At 37.3% G+C, this 21,776-nt stretch overlaps 1 protein-coding gene across 2 annotated transcripts; it reads left to right on the forward strand.

The window, feature by feature from the left end:
- Window positions 1–802: 802 nt before the first annotated feature.
- Window positions 803–15,017, forward strand: FBXO4 (F-box protein 4). 2 transcript variants are annotated; one of them, XM_004422777.2, is made up of 7 exons: window positions 803–1,006; window positions 2,456–2,691; window positions 5,049–5,269; window positions 8,666–8,741; window positions 8,852–9,027; window positions 13,507–13,682; window positions 14,644–15,017. In XM_004422777.2, exons 1-7 carry the CDS (start codon window positions 818–820, stop codon window positions 14,731–14,733), a joined length of 1,164 nt encoding a protein of 387 aa, XP_004422834.2. In that variant the 5' UTR covers window positions 803–817; the 3' UTR covers window positions 14,734–15,017. The 2 variants fall into 2 exon arrangements, with proteins under 2 accessions (XP_004422834.2, XP_087299365.1); XM_087443239.1 differs by having other exon boundaries at window positions 803–928.
- Window positions 15,018–21,776: the final 6,759 nt, after the last annotated feature.

Raw genomic sequence — 21,776 nt, forward strand, 5'->3', positions numbered from 1 at the left:
ACATAGTACTAAATAAGTATTTGCATCCTTCCTACCACTTGAGACCGTACCCACTTCAATATAGCAATAGACTGCAATGTGGACTATGGTATAGTTTCTTGAAAAGCTCTTTTAAAGTAAGGCTGGACAAAGTGAGTAAAATGGACATCTGTTTTGAGAGACAAAAAAACTCACTAGTGGGATTTCAAGAATACCATATCCGGTTTCTCTTCTTATTCTAGCCGTATTTTGCTGCCCTTTTATGAGATGCCTATGTTAGCAATTTTTAAAATGTGCTTATATTTTCGTATAGTGCACCTAGTCTTCTCATTTTGGCAGAAAGTCAATTATGATTGGGCTTCTGACCGCCTCTCTAGTCCCAATTTTTGCTAATGCGCAAGAAAACAAACGGTAAATTGGAGACTGAAAAGCAACCCCCAACTCCCACACCTGCTAAGAAGGAAGCAACTGGTTACTAAACCCAAAATAATGGAAGAGGGCCATCTATTGAATAAGTAGGAGTCGCCTCGGTCCAGGCATAGTGGAAACGGGTCCCAGACAGAGGGAATATCTTGGCGGAAGTAACAGTTATAAAAGCGCAAGAGATCTGATAGCAAAGGGTCAAGTTCGCGGGGCTGAGCTTGAGGCCTGAAGGCAACGTGGCAGGGATTGTTGGCGGGAGCTTCAAGCTCAGCCCGGAACCACGCCCAATTGGGCCACCCCTCCGTTGCTTCCCGGCTCCGGAGGCGGACCGGCCGCAGAGGAGGCCCAGCCCGAGGGGCGGGAGGCGGGCGCGCCGGCGTGACCCTGCGGCGCGTCACGCGCGGCGCCGGCGGCCATGGCGGGAGAAGAGGCGCGCGTCAGAGGCAGCTCCCCTCAGCCGCACTACGGCGACTGGGGACGCCTGGAGGCGGCCATCCTCAGCGGCTGGAGGAACTTCTGGCAGTCGGTGGGCAAGGAGAGGGTGGCGCCGAGGGCCTCTCCAGAGGAGGCGGATGAGGAGGCCAGTGCCCTGACGCGGCTGCCGGTGAGCGTCGGCCGCCGGCCGCGGAGGAGCCGGGGCCCCGGCCCGGAGGGGCGCCTCGCCTCGGCGGCCTCTGGGGACCTGGGGGCCTCCCCGCGCCCCGGCCTGTGGTGGAGCCCGTCCCCGCAGCCATCCCGGGCAGTGTGGTCACCTGGGAGCAGCAGTCGAGCAGAAACGCCCTGGCGTTGAGCCCTGGCGCTCCGCAGCCGGGCCGAAGGTCGCAGCGAAACGCACCTTCAGGGGGCGCCCTGCTAACCAGCCAGGTCACCCTCAGGGTTTCTACCCCCAAATCAGGTCTTAGGGCTACGACCCCGAATGTCAGGTTAAGGAAGTAAGGAGACCATTCCAGACTTTCTGGTTAGCTTGGGAAAGCATCCAGCGTCTGTGCTGTCAGCGTCTTGCATCCTGGGCTCAGTGTACCCCAACACTTTGGGGTCACCAAAAACACACTCCCCAAGGATATTCCGGCTGTTAGCTTACCGTACCTTTCAAGTAACAAAACCTTCTCCCAGTCGAAAATAAATGACTGAGTTACAAGTGCTTCAAGTTACAACAGGCCATGGGAGTTATACACATCATTTATTGTTCAACTTCTCAGGTAGATGGGAAAATGGAGAGGGGAGAAATTCCTAGAAATTCTTAAAATTTTGTATCTCAACTTGACTATTGACACTTCCTTCTGACGTTTACCGGAAATTGAAAATTGCAGCTTAGAATGCCTCCAAGTTTCTCCCCCTTGCAGAGGTTCTTTGAAATAACTTAATAGATTTTATAGAGGAACTCACATGACAGATTTACTCTTTGATTTGATCTAATGATAAAATCAGACGTTTGTCCACTTGATAAAGGTTTTATTTTGAAGAATAAATTATTTCCTTAAGTTATTCAAATAAGTGGTGTGGCAAAATATCCAAGAGGGGAAATTAAAGGAACTGATTATTTTGCTTGAAAAATACCAGAAAGATGGTTTTTCAGGAATGTTTCAATGTGTCAGAAATTAAGTTTTCAGTTATGATTCTTTCCTGATGGCAGGAGAATAACTTCAGAATGATAGATTTAATTATTAAAAACACTGACAAGTCGGGGCTGGCCCGTGGCCTAGTGGTTATGGTTGGCACACTCCACTTCCGTGGCCTGGGTTCAGTTGCCATTGCCACCCATGCTGTGGCAGTGACTCACATACAAAATAGAGGAAGATTGGCACAGATGTTAGTTCAGGGAGAATCTTCCTCAGCAAAAAAGAAAAAAAACACAAGTTGATCTTTGGTTATCTAGTATAATAATTCTTTGTTAATTTTGTAACTTACAGATTTAATTATTAAAAAGAGTGTTCAGTTGACCTCTGGTTTCCTAGTATAATAATGATTTATTTTGTAATTTATGATCAAAAAACAATTTTCCAACATAAATTATTCATCCCTTTTACCTACTTGCTGCTTCCGTCTGTTTCAGATTGATGTACAGCTATATATTTTGTCATTTCTTTCACCTCATGATCTGTGTCAGTTGGGAAGTACAAGTCATTATTGGAATGAAACTGTACGAGATCCAATTCTGTGGAGATATTTTCTATTGCGAGATCTTCCTTCTTGGTCTTCTGTTGACTGGAAGTCTCTTCCAGATCTAGAAATCTTAAAAAAGCCTATATCTGAGGTCACTGATGGTGCATTTTTTGACTACATGGCAGTGTAAGTATCTATGAATTCAAGTTTTATGAATTAAAAAAGAAGATATTAAATTTGACTATTACAAATCAATAGTTGAAGTTAGTCTTGGCCCTACTACTAATTTGTTTCATGGATTTTGGGTCTTAGTGTCCTGTTGTAAAAACTGGGGATTAAGTTAAATGACTTTCTTCATAGGACCCTTTCAACTTTCCATTTTGTTTTTTCCTTGTGGTGCCTGACTAGAATATTTGAATAATTATATATAGTTTATATGGCAAGACATAAAACATTTCTTAAAATTTTCATTATCTTTAGAACACTGGTCATTTTATTACGTAGTAAATACTTTTCCATATCCAGAAAAGGAATGGCCAGAGATCAGAGAGCAGTTCTTTGACAGAGAAGAAAAACCACTCTTGAGTTTCTGGGAAATAAGATTCTGTTATCACCCCAAAGCATTGATATTTTCAAATATCATGTAGGTGAGAGAATTAATGTTACTGAGCAACAGTAGTGTATTGGATTCTATGAGGGATGCTTAAGTATGTTTACTTATTTAATCCTCACCCAATAAGAGGGTATTATCCTTGTGTTATGGAAGTGGAATTGAGGTTCAGAGTGACTATGGATTTGCCTTAAGGTCGTATAACTTATAAGGGACTGTTCAGATTGGAATGCCGTCGTGCTACCTTAAGAATATATAATGTTGGGGGCCGGCCCAGTGGCGCAAGCGGTTAAGTGCACGCGCTGCTCGGCTGTGGCGGCCCAGGGTTCGCTGGGTCGGATCCTGGGCACGCACCGACACACCGCTTGTCAAGCCATGCTGTGGCGGCATCCCATATAAAGTGGAGGAAGATGGGCCAGTCTTCCTCAGCAAAAAGAGGAGGATTGGCAGATGTTAGCTCAGGGCTGATCTTCCTCACACACACACACAAAAAGAATATATAATGTTGGATCTAGATATAACCTGTTAGATATTTTGCTGTGCTAGATTTGGTGACTACATATAGGATTTTTTTTCATATTTTATTAAAGTTATTCAGAATCTTTCCTTATTCCAATCCAGATGCCATTACATCAAGTCTTGTGAGACTACTTGATTAAGACATATGTGATATGTTATATATAATTTCAGCAAGTGCTGTTGTACTCTCACTTGCTCAGCGTTACCTCTACATTATCCCACAACCAACCATAGCATCAAGTATCTGATGCTATGGAACCAAATTTTCCCCATGTATAGTAATAATCATTGTAACTACTATTTGTGATCATATAAATTATTTCTGATCCTTACAACCCTGGGTTGATTGTTATTGCTAGAATAATGCAGATGAAAAAAACTGAAGGTCCGACTGTAAATGGCTTACATAACTAATTAAAGTGGTGAGGCTTAGCCAGATTTACCTAGTTTCAAAGTTGATTTTTTTTTCTTGAATTACAATGTTCCTAAATGAAGATGGTTATCTTGTTAGGTTAGTGATTGTCTTAACTAGCCTGATTTAGTTAAAGGGCTTTAGATTTTATTTTGATTTGGTTAGCTTTGTTTTAATTTTTGATGACATGTAGAATTGCTAGTTTAGAAATTTATAGCTATTGAAAGAAACTGAGTTGTTTTTTTCACATGATTCTTAGTTTGTTAGGTTATCTGTAAGAAACATTTGAGCCTTCCTTGTATAATTAACACTTACTGAACTGTTACATTTGAGACTGTTAATAGAAGTACCTAAGAAATTTGGTTATATTGATGCCTTAGTAATTTTTTTTTTACCTCTAGGAACATTTATGCTCACTATCTGTGTAGTTTATCTTTAGTGTAGAGTTTGTCAATCTTGGCACTATTGACATTTTGGACCAGATGTTATGGGAACTGTCCTGTGCATTGTAGGATGTTGAGCAGCATCCCTGGCCTCTATCCACTAGATGCCACTGGCACTGCTCTTCTACCCGCCAGCTGTGATGGCAAAAATGTCTGCAGACATTGCCAAATGTTCCCCGAGGGGGCAAAATCTCCCCAGGTTGAGAATCAGTGCTCTATGTAGTGAATTTTAACCATTGAAACAAGTGTTAGATCACCTGTTCCGTGAAAGAATCTAAATGAAAGATTAGAAAGTAAGTAACTACTTCCCGGAAAAGACTTCCTCAGCTTCTGGACCACTACTACTCCCCTTAACACCTTGTGCTTTTTCCTGTCATGGCACTCAGCCTACCTATATAACAGTGTCTGCCCTCCACTGCCCTCCATGAGGATTGGGACTATGTAAGCATTGTATCCCTTGTGTCTAGCAAGTTCTCAATAAATTATATATTGCTGAATGAATAACTGGATAAGTAAGTTTTCTCTGTGTTAGTTTTCTAATTGTGACAATTTTATACAGCTATAAAATGTGCTGTCCATATACAAGAAGATCTTCGAAATCCAGCCGTCCAGTGTATGGAGCTGTCACTTCGTTTTTACACTCGTTGATCATTCAGAATGAGCCACGATTCGCTATGTTTGGACCAGGTTTGGAAGAATTGAATACATCTTTGGTGTTGAGCTTGATGTCTTCTGAGGAACTCTGCCCAACAGCTGGTTTGCCTCAGAGGCAGATTGATGGTAATTTTCATTGTTAATCTACAGTACATAATAATTTAAACGCTTTGAGCTTGACACTAATGTTAAATAGAAAGAAATTCATTTGTTAATTAATTAACTATTTGATGTAATGAAATATAGTGATTTGGTGAAGGGGATCCCCCAGGTCCCAATGGACTGAAAGAATTAATTTACTTTTTATGAGAGGTAGACTTCCTCTTATTTCCTCATGTTTGTGTAAGAAGATAAGATTATGTGAAAGTAAATTATATGTTGTCAAGATGTTGTGTTTGTACAGTATTTATCATATTTTATTTTTTCTCATATTTTAAAATATTAACAGCAAAAACCATTCAGCATCTACTATGTGCAAAGTACTTTGTTATATATTGGAATTTCAAAAAAGAGCTAAATTGTCACCTTTCCTTTCTTTCTATGAAAAAAAAACAGCAACCATGTAGTTAGTTGATAAGCAGGATCTATAATAAATACAAATAGCAGTATAATCTAGCTTATGCTTTACTTATTCATTTATTGAGAGCACCTGTTAGATGCTAGCAGTGCAGATATTTAAAACAAACAACATAAAAAATCTCTGTCTGCCCTGTAAATACTTGGTGTAAGTGAGGATAGAGACAAGTATACAGGTGATTAGAATGTGGGGTAATTATCTCCTGGGTAGAAAGGTAACAGTCAAAGAAGGCTCCACATTGAACATGATGCCTCACATGAGTCATTAGGATGAGTAGGAATAGGCCATCAGAAAAAAAGACAGGGTAAAAGTCTTCTAGGCAGCAAGAACTACATTTCTAAAAGCACAAAGTTCTGGGTGTGCATGACACATTTGAAGTAGGTCTGTGTATCTAGATTGGAGCTAGGTGAGAAGACACTTGTATGCCATGCTTAAGCGTTTGGGAGCTGTTGAAGGATTTTAAACAGAGGAGTGAGGTGATCAAGATTGTATTTTTGAAAGATCACTCTGGCTCCTGAGTGGAGAATTGATTAGAAGGGGCCATAAAGACATAGAGACCCATTGAGAAACCACTATAATGTGATAAAAATATGAAGGATATAGAATTGACTGAATGTGTATTAGCAGTAATAAGGACAACTCCAGGTTTCTGGTGTGGTTTTCATATTGGATGTTGGTGCCGTTCACTAGGATAAGGAAACATAGGAGGAGGAACAGAAACTTTTTTGAGGAATCTCTATAGGGAGAATGACAGCCACTCTTTGGAATATGTTGACTTTGATAAGTCTGAGAGGTACAAGTAGAGATGCCTGATATAAACAATCCACTTGAATGGAAGCTCCATTAGGACAAGAATCTTGTAAGCTATATTCTTAGTTATATCTGTGGTGCCAGTCACATAGTAGGCACTCAATATATATTTGATGAATGAATGAACGAATGACTTTATGGATTAGTTTATGCATCCAGATCTCAAGGGCAAGATCTGGACTAGAAATCAAGATTTGGGAATCATGGAGTCCACATGGACTTGGAAGTTTCTGAGGATGGACAGGAAGATTGTGAACCAGGTGCTGAGATCTTCAGTGACTGTTTGGAGGAAGGGATTATCAAAAAGAGATTCATAAATGACACAGTTGAGGAAGGGAAGATGGTATTACAGCTGAATGGTGTGCGTGTCTCAAAGAGATGGAGTTTTTCAGGAGAGTTGGTGAGTAATGGTTAGGACATGGCACTGGGGAGTAAAGAAAACATTGACCCCACCTCTTTATCCCAAGATGTGAGAGAATAGACAGTTTTGTTACTTGAGAGTCCACTGCAAGAGAAGCAGCACCTTGGAGGGGGTCAGTTTCAGGTAAGGCCATGAGGTGGAGGGAACACTTCAAGAAGAGGTTGGGGATATAGGGAAATTTGCTGATTATGAAATGGCAATTTCATTCTCCAGACAGCAGCTGGAGTGATTGTTTGAAAATGCCAATCTAATTATGCCTCAAACCCTGCAAGATCAGGGAAGAATAGAGGGATGGGTCATTGACAAGGTGGTGCAGAACAGGATGGAGATCATAATGGGCTGAGGTTAGATGTGTTGGGAGGGTAACCTCTGGAAGTTAAACTTATGAAAACAAAGATCAGAGACATGGTAGAATTTGTTTCTATGATCTCTTTGGGGAGTTTGTGCACCAGACGTAGTGGCCAGAGAACTAGCGTCACTTGGTCTGGGATGCTTACATTCCCAGCCACCAATATCTCTGTATATGTGTTGCCTGGAATGGTGACATATGATGGCATAGCATGGCTTATTTAAACAACTAGATGGTTATAATGCAGGGATTAATGAAAGGTAGAGTTGTCCTAATGAGGTAAGTAGAGGCCGGATTATATTAGGGTTTTGTTTATCTGAAGAGCAATGGCTTTGAAGGGAAGAGATGTAATTAGATAGGCATTTTAAAGCAATCTTTCCAGCTGCTGTCAGAGGAATGGATAGTAGGGGGCAAAAGTGGATGTAGGAGACTGGTTAGAAGTGATTGTCCAGGTGAGAGATGATGATAACTTTTTAAAAAAAGATTTGGGAGTGGGATGGAGACAATTGTACAGATTTAAAAAGACATTTATATAGCAAAAAGAATTAGAGCCATGGAAGAAGAGAAAGATCTTTCCAGGAGGCAAGAGGAGAATCAACTCCTGAGTGTTACCACAGCCAAAGAAAGGAAGAGGTTAAGAAAGAAGGAAAAATAACAATGTTAAATGATTCAGATATAAAGTAGTAAGGAGCTAATATTTAGCACCTGTTATTTACCTGTCATTTTAGTAGGAGTTTTATATATGTGATCTCGTTTAATGCCTACAATAACCCTAAAAAGTATGTATTATTTCTATTTTTTGATGTCAAAATTGTGACTTACAAAAAAATGGCTGTATATGGCTAATTCAGGATTCTAACCTAAGTCAGGTTCCAAATTTCAGTATCTGCCATTTTCTTCAATTTTCTAAGGTGCCATTGATTACTCCCCATCCATTTAAAAACAGCTTTTCAGAAGGGAAAAAAAGCCATTTCACTGAATGTATACATAGAGTATAAGACTAATGAGAAACATAAAATTATGAAAATGAGTCTTAGTCTTGAAGATAAATAGTAGTAGCAGTTATGCATCAGCTGCTACTGATAACGATGATGATAAACTTAATGATGATAGTGATGATGATATGAAAAGGAATGTTATAAGCCTAGCAGTTCTTTGTTCTTTATCCATATTTTTATTGCCAGGTGAATGGAAATTGCATACAGCATCTTTTCTGTAGGACAAACATTTCATTTTATTTCAAAGCTGTATATGACTTGTCATAGAGTTTGCTCTTTTTGCTAATGCTGGGTAATTTTTTTTCAATCTGATCTTCTGCTGTCTTTATTAATGACTTGTTTTGATAACTGTAGTTTTCTCCTTTAGGTATTGGATCAGGAGTCAGTTTTCAGTTGAGCAACCAACATAAATTCAACATCCTGATATTATATTCAACTACTAGGTAAGGCTACCTACTTGGCAGCCTACCTGAGACATCAGGACTGGAATATTTTAGGGAGATGGAGCCTGTTTAGTGTCTGTTTATGTTTTATATTTACATTCTTCTTATAGAAAGGAAAGAGATAGAGCAAGAGAAGAGCATACAAGTGCAGTTAACAAGATGTTCAGTCTACAGAATGAAGGAGATGATCAACAAGCAAGCCGGTACACTGTAATTCCACAAATTCAGAAGGTGTGTGAAGTTGTTGATGGGTTCATCTACGTGGCAAATGCTGAAGCTCAAAAAAGTAAGCATTATCTTATTTTCTTTTTAAAAGCACTTTCTTTGCAAAGCAAATAAGAAAATACTTTTTTAGGCTTTACTGTGGCTCCTTAGGAATATGATGGTTAATTTTATCAATGTGATTCTATGACCATTACTGTTAATAGTGGGTTCTCAAACCCAATGCACATGATGTGCATTAGGATCACTTGGGGAGCTTGTTAAAATGCAGCTGCTTGATTCCTACCCTGGATTATAATTCAGTGTCCTGGGCATCTGTTTTTTTCTTTTGTTTTTATTTTTGTTTTTGTTTTTTGGTGAGGAAGATTTGCCCTGAGCTAACATCCATTAGCAACCTTCCTCTTTTCTTGCTTGAGGAAGATTACCCCTGAGCTAACATCTGTGCCAATCTTCCTCTATTTTGTATGTGGGATGCCCCTGCAACGTGACTCCACTCCCATGAGTGGAGTAGGTCCGCACCCAGGATCCGAGCCTGTGAACCTGGGCTGCCGAAGCAGAGCTTGCGGAACTTTAACCACTCAGCCCCAGGGCTGGCACCTGGGCATCTGTTTTTTTTTTTTGTGAGGAAGATTAGCCCTAAGCTAACATCTGATGCAAATCCTCTTCTTTTTGCTGAGAAAGACTGGCCCTGGGCTAATATCCGTGCCCGTCTTCCTCTACTTCATATGGGATGCTGCCACAGCATGGCTTGACAAGCGGTGTGTTGGTCTGCACCCGGGCTCTGAACCCGCGAACACCAGGCTGCCAAAGCGGATTGCGTGAACTTAACTGCTACGCCATCAGGCTGGCCCCTAGGCATCTGTTTTTTTAACAAGCACCTACAGAATTTTGATAAATACCAAATAGTAATTTTTTGTTTTATGCTTCTGCACTTTTTATTATTGATGTTTTGTCTGCTTCTGGCCCTATTCAAATAATTTATGCAGATAACTGAAAAGTTTTATCTTTGTTTTAATTACCCAGATAGTAAAGAGATGTGTGGGGTGGAAAGTTTACTTTAATTAAGTAGATTAGTTAAGAACACTCTCCATATATTCTGAATAATTGCCATTCACAATGCTATATAGGCATGAAATCAGAATATTATTGGCCCACAAGCCAGTATTGTAATTTCTTCCTCAAATTCTTTGTGAACTAAGTGGGGTATATATATAAAATAAATATTGTTCTCATTCATAACAAAGTAGGAGCAGTCATTCCTGAAAGAACTTAAAGTTTATGATGCACTGAAGTTACCCATAGCAACAAAGCCAAATCTAGCTCAACTACTGACTAGTTGGACTCAATCCACTGCATTAATGGCCTAACAGAAGAAGAAGCATGCCCGTTTCTGGGAGTAAATCCTCTTTACCTCAGTCTCTACTGTTCTTCTACATAAAATATCTAGCATTAAATTAAAAATTATAAGACACAAAAAAATAAAAATGAAATGACCCATTGTCAAGAGAGAAAGCAGTCAATGGAACTAGACCCAGAGATGGCCTGGATGTTGGCATTCTCAGAAAGGGATGTTAAAATAACTATGATTAAAATGTTAAAGGATCTAGTGGAAAAGGTGGACAATATGTGTGAACAGATAGGGATTTTCAGCAGATAGAAGGAAAGCATAAAAAAGTAAAATGGTAACGCTAAATAGAAGAAATATGATTATAGGTGAACAGTTCCTTCAGTGGACTTTTCAGCAAAGGAAACCTTCAGTGAACCTGAAGATAGATCAATTGAAATTATCCAAATTAAAACAAAAGAGAAAAAAGAGTAGAAGTGGGGAACAGAGCATCAAGAGCTAGGGGAACCTATCAAGTGATCTAACTCAGGGGTCAGCAAACTTTTCTTAAAGAGCCAGATAGTAAATATTTTAGGCATATGAACCATATGAGCCATAAGATCTCTCACAGTTACTCGGCTCTGTTGTTAAAGTGCAAAAATAGCCATAGACAATTTGTAAATGAATGGTCATGGCTGTTTTGCACAAAAATTTATTTATAAAAACAGATCTGCAGAATGTAGTATGCCAACCCCTGATCTAACTTATGTGTAATTGGAGTCTCAAAACATGAAGGGAGTCAGAACAGGGAAAAAGAAATTTTTGAACAGGTAATGGTCAAAATTATTTCAAAATTATTGAAAGGTAACAAACCACAGATCTAAGATGCTCAGAGAACTCCAAACCTGATAAATAAAAAATACATCTAGATACACTGTAGCCAAACTGATGAAAACCAAACATAAAGAGAATATCCTGCAGGCAGCCAGAGCAAAAGGAAACATACATTTAGAGAGCCAAAGATAAGGAGAGAGACTTCCTGACAGAATTGCTGCAAGCTAGAAGACAATGAAGGGAAATCTTTACAGTATTGCAAAGAGGGGAAAATCTTATATCCAGCAAAGATATCTTTCAAAAATGAAGGCAAAATCAAGACTTTTTCAGACAAACAGACCCTGAAAAAATTCATTATCAGCAGATTTTCCCTACAAGAAATATTAAAGGAAGCTCTTCAGGCAGAAGAATATGATACCAAATGGAAAACTGCATCTACAAAAAGAAATGAAGAGCTGTGGGATGGAAATAATATAGCTATATATAAAATATTTTTTTCTAATTTTAATTTCTTTATAATTATGTAAAGGAAAAATAGTAACAATGTATTGTGAGGATATAATATTTTTGAATAAAATATATGATAATACAACACAGCATGGAAGGGAAGAAATGTAAATATAGTGATATAAGGTTCTCCTATATGTGAAGTTGTATAATACTGTTTAAAGGAAGACTGTGTATGTTACAGATGTACACTGTAAATCCTTGAGCAACCACTAAGAAAGTGTAATAGAGGTATAATTAAATAAGCCAGTAGTGAAGATAAATGGAATCATTAAAAAACTCAATCCAAAAGAAGGAAGGTCGGCCGGCTCCGTGGCTTGGCGGTTAAGTGCATGCGCTGTGATGCTGGCGGCCCGGGTTCGGATCCCGGGCGCGCCCCGAGGCACCACTTCTCCGTCCAACCCGAGGCCGAGTCCCATGTACAGCAACTAGAAGGATGTGAACTTATGACATACAACTATCTACTGGGGCTTTGCGGGGAAAAAAATGAATAAATAAAATCTTTAAAAAAAAAAAAAAAACAAAAGAAGGAAGGAAAAGAGGGAAAAAGGAAGAAAGAACAGATGGGACAAGTCAAAATCCAAGAGGTATATGATAGATTTAAACGCACCGTGCTGATAATTACATTTACTATTTATTCCTTTTCTGTTAATATATAACAACTTGCCTCCAACCTAGTGGCTTAAAACAACACCTGTTTATTAGCTCACAGTTCCCTATGTCAGAAGTCTGAGGCACGGCATGGCTGGGTTCTCAGCTTAGGGTCTCACAGGCTGTCAGATGGGTTGCATCCCTTTCTGGAGGCTCTGGGGAAAAATCTGCTTCCTAGCTCAAGTTATTGGCAGAAATCAGTTCCTTGCTGTTGTAGGACTGAGGTCCCTATTTCCTTGCTAGCTGTCAGCTGGGGGTGCTCTCAGCTTCTAGAAGCCATCTTTGTTCCTTGCTATGTGACTCCCTCTGTCTTCAAATCCAGCAGTGGAGAATCTCTCTCACCAGGAAGAACCTCATGCCTTTTAAGGGCTCACCTGATTAGGTCAGGCTCTCTGAGGATAGTCTCCCTTTTTTTTTTTTTTTTTGTGAGGAGATCAGCCCTGTGCTAACATCCGCCAATCCTCCTCTTTTTTTGCTGAGGAAGACGGCCCTGGGGTAACATCTGTGCCCATCTTCCTCCACTTTATATGGGACGCCGCCACAGCATGGCTTGCCAAGCAGTGCGTCGGTGCGCGCCCGGGATCCGAACCAGCGAACCCCGGGCCGCCGCAGCGGAGCGCGCGCACCCAACCGCTTGTGCCACCGGGCCGGCCCCAGTCTCCCTTTCTCAAAGTCAGCTGTCTTATAATATAGCCTAATCATGGCAATGATATCCCATCAGGTTTGCAGATTCCTCCCACACTCAAAGGGGACTGGACGGTACAAGAGTGTGAGTCATTGGGGGTCATTTTAGAATTCTGCCTACCACAAAATGTCAGTGATTCACATACTCCAATGAAAGGCAGAGATCATCAGTTTGGATAAAAAAGCTAGACCCTATATGTTTAAATTTTTGAAACTAAGGCCTTTGAAAGAAAGGGCAGTGATAGCTACAGAATTTGTGAGAGGAAAATATCTATATCAAAGTATTTTTGCTCTCAAACTATAGAGACATCTGAATGGTACTGTGATTTTTTTTTCCCTCTGATTTCACCTAAACTCCTATACTTTTGCAAGGCTACTTAATGTAATTTTATGACAGATCAGTACATGAACACAGCAATAGAAGCAGTTTGTTATGTTTGGATCCTGGTAATTTTTTGGTTTCCTTATTTTGTTTTTAATTTAATGTCATTTTTAAAATCATTACAAGTTATGCAAATTAAAGGTTTTGACTACATTCCTTAGGACATGAATGGCAAGATGAATTTTCTCGTATTATGGCAATGACAGATCCAGCTTTTGGATCTTCAGGAAGACCGATGCTGGTTTTAGCTTGTATTTCTCAAGCGAATGTAAAAAGAATGCCCTGTTTTTATTTGGCCCATGAGCTGCGTCTGAATCATCTAAACCACCCATGGATGGTAAGGTCCTATCTTCTCTGGTGAAGAAAATCTGATTTTATTTTGTGCTCTAGTTTCTATTTGATTTTATTATTTCCTATTCATTCTCTTTAATGAAACAGCATTCTAAAGTCAATTTTAGTAGCTTAATTGGTGGGAGATATTTGATTGGTGTCAGTAAGTCTCAGTTGATCATTTGTTCCCTACTTGCCTCTCCTGTCATGGATACAGTGAGATAGTAATTGGGGATTGTTTTTTTAGATGCCGTTATTATGGTTTTTTCAGCATTAATGTGTTATGCTTTAAGGACCATCAAAAATATAGATTCCAGTGTCTTGCTGTCCAAATTTTATTTTAATCAAGGAATCCTTTCTTCAAGTGAAACCTTACATGAAAGCCCCTAGGTAAAATAGATAAAGAAAAATTAAAATTAGAAATGCTTTTGCTGAAAAAATTAGAGGATTTTCTTGCTTCCTCCCCCATGCCTTCCATGGAGCCCTGGAGACTCTTTGGAACAGGGTTTGAAAGCTACCGATAAAGGTGTACCTTCCTGAGTGGTGGGAGTTTTAGCTTACCATTAGGAGGAGTGGCAGTTTTAAAGACACATTTGCAACAAGGTGTCACATTTGTCAGCTGACTAGCTAGGTTCATTGAAAAAATGTTTTAGTTTTCAAAGTGAATCCTTTGGAGGAATTTGTTTTTCCTAATACATGCAAACAAGTCATGAAATGGTAGTTCTTCCCGTTCCCAAAGCTGAGTTCCAAGATAAGTAATAAGCCTCAAATTGGTAATAATTATAACATAAGAGATCATATTTCTTTTATCTAAGCTCTCTAGAAGACAAAACTTGAGCAACTCACCCATGGTTTATTGGGATTTTTTTAGTCCTTTTCATTTTTTTAGTGTCTAGAAAAATCCCTCGTAAGCATAAGATTTTGCACTCAGGTTCTTACTGACAATGGTCTCTCTTATCTGCTCATAGGTCCAGGATACAGAGGCTGAAGCTCTGACTGGTTTTTTGAATGGCATTCAGTGGATTCTTGAAGAAGTAGAATCTAAGCATGCAAGATGACACTCCTCTCAGACCTTGGGAACTGAAACCATTTGAAACTTGTTACTAAGGTCGTGATGTGGATGTTTGCCCAGTGAGCTCACTTTGTCCTGCCTCTTTGCCGCTGGGCTTTATATTGGACAGCTGTAGCTGCTGTGTTTTTTAATATAATTTTTACTTTTTACCTTAAATCAATTAGAAAAGTTTCAATGCTAGCATTTAGCCCCAAAACAAACCTTTTAGATTTTTCCTGATAACTTTTATATTTTCTGTCTTTTTTAAAATATTAAATTCTGAAAAAGCAAGTTTGTGCTTCTCTCATTCCTTGTGGTTTCTATGCTTTTTGGTTCAAAGATTGCTCTGGTGGTGAATAGCAAATTTGCTAAGCTTTCTATAGGTTCTTTTCAAGGGTTCTTAACTAGTTATCGGAAAAGGAATTTTTATCTATTTTTAATAAATGTACTTCTTAAAGACTGAATATTTACTGGACTTGCACTTAATATTATGGCCATACAACTTCTGTTTTTTTCTAAAACAGTACAAATTAACTTTATATCATATTTAATACTAATTCAGTGAAAATAACTTTTCCTGGAAGTTCTTCCTATTTTCAAATAACTTTGAAAGCTTATAGAGAAAACATTCCAGAGACTCACATGATCCTATGATCTCCTTCTCACTAATTGCTTGCACTTTGCAGAGGAAACGTTATAGCCCTCCTCTTTCAACTTGATTTAAATTTTTCTGTTAGCTTTTTAGCATATCTCTGCATTTTTTACAGGTTCCTCTTATGATTGCCACATATATCCTTAGCTTTTCAGTTTTCTTATAGTTAACATTGTATCAATTTGTGTGTGATGTAGGAATGTTGTAACTGTGTAGATCCTATTATTCTTACCACTCTTTTTGCTACAGCTGTTAAATGTATTACACCTACATGTTATAAATCCCAGAAGACAGTGTTATAAGTTTTGCCGAAAGTCATATATATTATAAAGACTGTAGAAGAAGAAAATTTTTAAAAATAATAAAAGTAGTCTTTTATCTTTTTCAAGATACATAAAATCCTGGGTTGATAATTTTATTCTTTTAGCCCTTTCAGGATGTTCTTTTGTTCTCTTCTAGCCTCTGTAATTTTTGATAAGAAGTTATTCACTAATGCATCTTTATTCCCTTGTGTGTAATTTGTCTTTTTTTTTTCTGCTTTCAAGTTTGTTCTTTATCTTGGTTTTCAACAGTTTCACTACAGTGTGCCTAAGTATGGCCTTTATATTTATCCAGCTTAGGGGTTATTAAACATATTGATTATAGAAATTCGTGTTGTTTACCAAGTTTGGAAAATTTGGGGTCATTATTTCTTCAAATATATTTTTTCCCCATTCTTTCCTCTTTTTCTCTCCCTTGGGTTTCTATTATGTAACGTGAGTTACACTGTTCATTATTATTTAACCTGTCCCTGAGGCTTTGCTCATTTATTTCAATTTTTTTTCTCTCTGTTCTTCAGTTTGGATTATTTCAGTTGATTAATCTTCAAGTTCCCTTTCCTCTTACATCTCTATTCTCCTGTTAAATCAATCCCATGAATTTCTATTTAGATATTGTATTGGTTCTACAATTTCCTTTTGGTTCTTTTTTTATTCTATTTTTTTTCTCAGAGTTCTTTTTATTTCATTGAGAGCATATGTTTTTTTGCGTCACTGAGAATGGTTGTAATAACAGCTTTAAAATCCTCGTCTGCTAATTCCAAAGGCTGGGAGAGTTGGTTTCAGTTGATTTTGCTTTATTAAAGGAATGGGTGTCATTCTTATTTCTCTTTGTACGTTGCAGAATTTTGTATTATATCCGGAAAAAAGTGAATGTTAAGTTGTGGAAACTGGATCCTGCTGTATTTCTCCAATGAGTGATATTTCTTTTGTTTAAGCAGTTAACACCGTTAGACATAAATTGCAAACTCTGTTCTTTTAGTAACAGCTGCACTCTCCATTCATATCTTTTTTTAAGTGAGCAGCTTGAGTTGGTTTTGCACACAAAGTTCAGCCAAAAATATAGACAGAGAATTTGGGGATTCCTTCCTGGTTTGTCTTTTCTAAGACTCTCCGTTTTTTGTCTACTGGCTGCAGTTGCCCTGTGTCGGTACTCTCATTCCCCATGCCAGAAAGGCTGTGTTTGTTCTGCCAGTTCCCCATGCTGTGATGTGTACCAACAATGCCCACGCCCAATCTGCAAGTAAAAAAAAGTGGGAAATTACTCGATAGAACTTTCCTCCTTTGTGTACTCCTCACCAGAATGTGCTTGCTTCTTTTCACTATTCATTGGTATTGGGTAGCTACCTTTTAGTAGTATGTCTTCTGCAGAAGAGTTAGTCCAGTAGGAAATTATTGAGCCATTCCCAGGCACAAAAGCATTTTGGCTGGATCTCTTTGTATTATTTTTTTAGTGGTTGCTCTAGGGATTATAATACACATCTGAAAATGGAATCTTAGGTTAACTTTTTTCTTTCAGCACTTTTAAAGATATAAGTCCATTACCTTTAGCTTCTGTTGTTTTTGATGAGTCAGTCATTTCGTTCACTGAATTGAATGTGTCATACTTCCTGGCTGCTGTTATTTTTTTTCTTTAATTTCTAGCAGTTTGACTTTGATGTGTCTAGGTGTGATTTTCTTAGTTTTTGAACTAAAGAACTAAATCGCTTGGATTTCTGGTTGGTAATCTTTCATCAGTTTTGGAAAATTTTTAGCCATTATCTTTAAATATTTCCTCTGTCCAATTCTTTCTCTTTGCGGCTCATGGAGCTCCAGTTGCACATATATTAGATCACTGATATTGTCCCACAGGTATCTGATCATGTTATTTTTTAATTTCATTTTTTTCTCTCCATGTTTCAGTTTAGATATTTTCTATTGACCTGTCTGAGTTTACTGTTCTTTTTTTCATGTTGTCTAGTCTGTTAGTATAGCCATCCATTTTTAAGAATTTTAGTCATATATTTTAGTGATATTTTTTAGTTCTAAAATTTTCATTTAATTCTCTTTTAGGTCTTCCCTTTTTCTGCTAAAATTCTCTATCTCTTCAGTCATTCTATCTTTTCCACTACATTCCTTACCATATTTAAATGATTATTTTAAAAATCATTTTCTACTGATTCCAACGTCTAGGTCATCTGTGAGCAGACCTCTATTGACTATTTTTTCTCTTGATTTGGAGCTACATTTTTCCTACTTGTCTTTTTTTTATTGAGGTAACACTGATTTATAATATTACATAAATTTTAGGTGTACATCACTGTATTTTGACTTCTGTAAAGACTACATCATGTTCACCATCAAAAGTCTAGTTGCCATTGTCACTGTATAAATGTCCCCCTTTACCTCTTTTGTCTTCCCCCCACCCCCTTCCCCTCTGGTAACCACCAATCTGTTCTCTGTATCTATGTGCTTTTTTTTTTTATCTTCTATATATGAGTGAAATCATATGATATTTGTCCTTCTCCAGCTGACTTATTTCACTTAAGTTAAATATACCCATAAGTTCCATCCATGTTGTTGCAAATGGCAAGATTTCATCTTTTTTTATGGCTGAGTAGTATTCCATTATATATATATATACCACATCTTCTTTATCCATTCATTCATTGATGGGCACTGAGGTTGTTTCCAAGTCTTGTCTATTGTGAAGAATGCGGTGATGAACATAGAGGTGCACATATTTTTTCAACTTAGTGTTTCCTGTTTGTTTATATGTCTCCTAGTTTTTTTGTTAAAATTATATGCACGGAATTTTTCTTTAAAAGAATAGTAGATTGTGAACTAGATAATCCTTTTTTTAAAAATATATATATATATATTTTTGTGTGTGTGTGAGAAAGATTGGCCCTGAGCTAACATCTGTTGCTAATCTTCCTCTTTTTGCTGAGGAGCATTGACTCTGAGCTAACATCTGTGCCCATCTTCCTCTATTTTTGTATGTGGGATGCCTCCACAGCATGGCTTGATGAGTAGTGCCTCAGTCCATGCCTGGGATTTGAACCTGCAAACCCTGGGCCACCAAAGCGGAGCATGCAAGCTTAACCACTACACCACTGGGCTGGCCCCTAATAATCTTTTTTGTCTTTTGCTTTGTAGGAGGGTTAATCCATCCTTTGTTTTTTCATCAGTCAGCTAGGGTGACTTGGAGCTGGGCCATATCTTTATTTATCTCTTTTTCAAATCAGATTATATATCTCATTTTCTTTTATGCCAATCCCCAATATGCTGTGCCACTACCAAGGAGCTGATCATCTGGAAAGGGATAGGGTTGCCTATATAGTCAGTTTCAGTTCATCTCTAGATGTAATTCCAGTAGGGCCCTAAACTTAAGATTGAACAAAACTATGAGACATTTTTCTCCTTTTCTGGTCTGCACTCTTTGTTTCTTACCAAAATTCTTGTGGGGGAGAATTGTTGGGCTCAACAATTTATTTTCACATTTGGAGTTCTTCCATTTACAATCTATTATGCCAGTCATATTGTCATTAAAATCTTCAGTAGCATTTTTCTCATCCCAGCGAAACTTCTCTTCCTATGACAGGCCTGCTATTCCCACCACAGATACCCAGAAGAGGCAATTGGTCCCATTAAAGCAGTGTGGCTCTTTGATCACCAAAAAGTCTGTTTCTCTTTGGAATTTAGTTTATTTAGACTTATTTGTATCTACTGCTGTTTAATGGCTTAAAGTATAATTTTCATTTTATCCTGTGTTTTCTTGTTGTGGTAACTATCTTATGTGACCTTCTGCATTCTATCTAAAAGCAAAATTCTTAGTGGTTTTTACACTGTCTTTTAAACACCTTATGATCCTCTAGATCACAATGTTCATTTATTAAAACATTTCTAGCATTATGTCTCTACATAGTAGCTGAACTATACTTATTTGATTATTGATCATCATTATATATTGTGAAAAGTTCTCATGTAGTCTCATTTTCCCTGTGATTTTCATCATTTCATTTTTAGTATAGTGAATTCTTACTGTTTTGCTTTTCCTTATGGAGTTATGTTTGCCTCATAGTCTTTGACCCTTGGAATAAGTCCTAAGCAAATTTGCATAACATATGAGGTCTGACCCTTGCTACAGTCTCAACAAATTAAATTTTCCATATTTAAAATTTTCCAGCTGCTTATTCTTTCTACACATCTGTATAAGAAGTTGTTAGAGCATAGCTAAGTCATTAAGTGCATGGACCTTAAAACCAGATTGGTCTGGGTTCAAATCTTTATCACTGTGTGATCTTGGGTGAGTTTCTCTTATCTTCTGTGTGCCTGAGTTTCCCTAATTGTAAAGTGAAGATTAATAATAATAACACTTACCTCATAGGGTTCTTAAAAAGTTTAAATAAATTAATATTTTAAAGCATTTAGAACTGTAACTGGTACAAAAAGGTGCTCTGATAGAGTTGATTCAATAAAAAGTTTTAATGCATAGAACAGCACCATTATCAAAATGAGTTTTTATTTTTAGTCTCATAAGAAAAACCTGATGTAAAAAGCCCCATTTACTTAAGAAGGCATATAAAAACCTATCAGTAGATAGATCGGATAAAATAATTCGGGGGAACTATAAGCCTCTTGGTTTTTCACAGAAACATAGAAGTTTTAGTTAAAATAGAAATTTGGCAAAGGAGTATTTAATTTTTCAACTTTGCCATAAATAGTGCTGTGAGTTTGACACCAGAGTAAGTTGAAGGTCATCATCTATTTTCTACCTTCTTCTTACTGCTTTTCTGCATCTTATTTATGGAAAATGTAAGAGTGATAGGTAAAACAATTTGTCTCTCGTTTAACGTACTAATCAAGATGGTTCCAATAATTTTGTTTTCTGATATATTTTTAATAAAAAAATACCATATCAATACATTTGTTAGTGGTTATTTAGTTCCTATTTCGTTCTAGGAGTGGTATATCAATGATGGGATAAGGACGAGATTTTTATTTCCTTTGTCTTGTTTTGATATAAGGGGATGTAAAAATACGAAGTCAGCTCATTTGTCAAGTGATGCTATAACTAGCAGAAGACTGTTCTTAAATTCTGAAAAACATGCCAATGCTAGCTTTAGATTTCCAGAAGGTGGTACTGTTGCTACATACAGAAAGACAAAATTGGTGACCAAAACATAGCTATTTCAACTTAACTTTTACAATTTTGATCAGATTGGATTTTCAGTAGCATTTTCTAAAGTGTATTCTAAAGTATAGTAATTTTCTTGACAACTGAGTCAACATAACACATAGTTTTTAGTGGATTAAATAAAGTTAAGCAGGTTACACACAGAATTTCTCAGAACCTTTAATATGCTAATACAAAATGTGAATCAAAGAAAACGATTTGCTGTGGGGCATTTCTCATACTTATTTTACTTATTTCATACTTAATCCCCCTTTCACAGAATATATTTAAGGTGATAGATATATTTATCTATTAAATTATATATTAAATATTAAGATATAATTTATTAAATATACAACATAATATAATTTATACAAATATGTAATTTATATAAGATAATATTAAATATTAATATTTAATTATATTAAATACAATATGTTTATTAAATATATATATATATTTGTGAAACAAACTTAGGGAAAATAGTTTTAGAGGAATTCAAACCCAATAAAACATGATTTAAGAATATTGTCATGACAAACCACTGAATCGGAGAAAATTTTTACAAATGGTATATATAAGGGAGTTGTATCTAGAATATGTAAAGAATTATTACAAATCAATAATGAAAAGACAAATAACAAAAATAAGCAAAGAATCTAAAAAGACCTTTTTCCAAAGAAGACACACAGATGGCCAATAAGCACAGGAAACGATGCTCAACATCATTAGACATCAAAGAAATGCAAATCAAAATCACAATGAGATTCCATTTTACACCCACTAGGATGACTATAATCAAAAAAAGACAGATAGTAACAAATGTTAGCGAAGATGTGGAGAAATAGAAAACCACATACATTGACGGTCAGAATGTAAAATGGTACAATTACTTTGGAAAACAGTTTGGGGGTTCCTCAAAA

This window comes from Ceratotherium simum, chromosome 18, assembly GCF_057802395.1.
Source record: "Ceratotherium simum simum isolate JZ-2026a chromosome 18, ASM5780239v1, whole genome shotgun sequence".
NCBI lineage: Eukaryota > Metazoa > Chordata > Mammalia > Perissodactyla > Rhinocerotidae > Ceratotherium > Ceratotherium simum.

Coding starts and splice junctions, on each gene's coding strand:
- FBXO4 (XM_004422777.2), top strand. CDS start 818: ATGGCGGGAGAAGAGGCGCGCGTCAGAGGCAGCTCCCCTCAGCCGCAC. Junction 5,270..8,665: donor GCCTCAGAGGCAGATTGATG/GTAATTTTCATT, acceptor TTTCTCCTTTAG/GTATTGGATCAGGAGTCAGT. Junction 13,683..14,643: donor ATCTAAACCACCCATGGATG/GTAAGGTCCTAT, acceptor ATCTGCTCATAG/GTCCAGGATACAGAGGCTGA.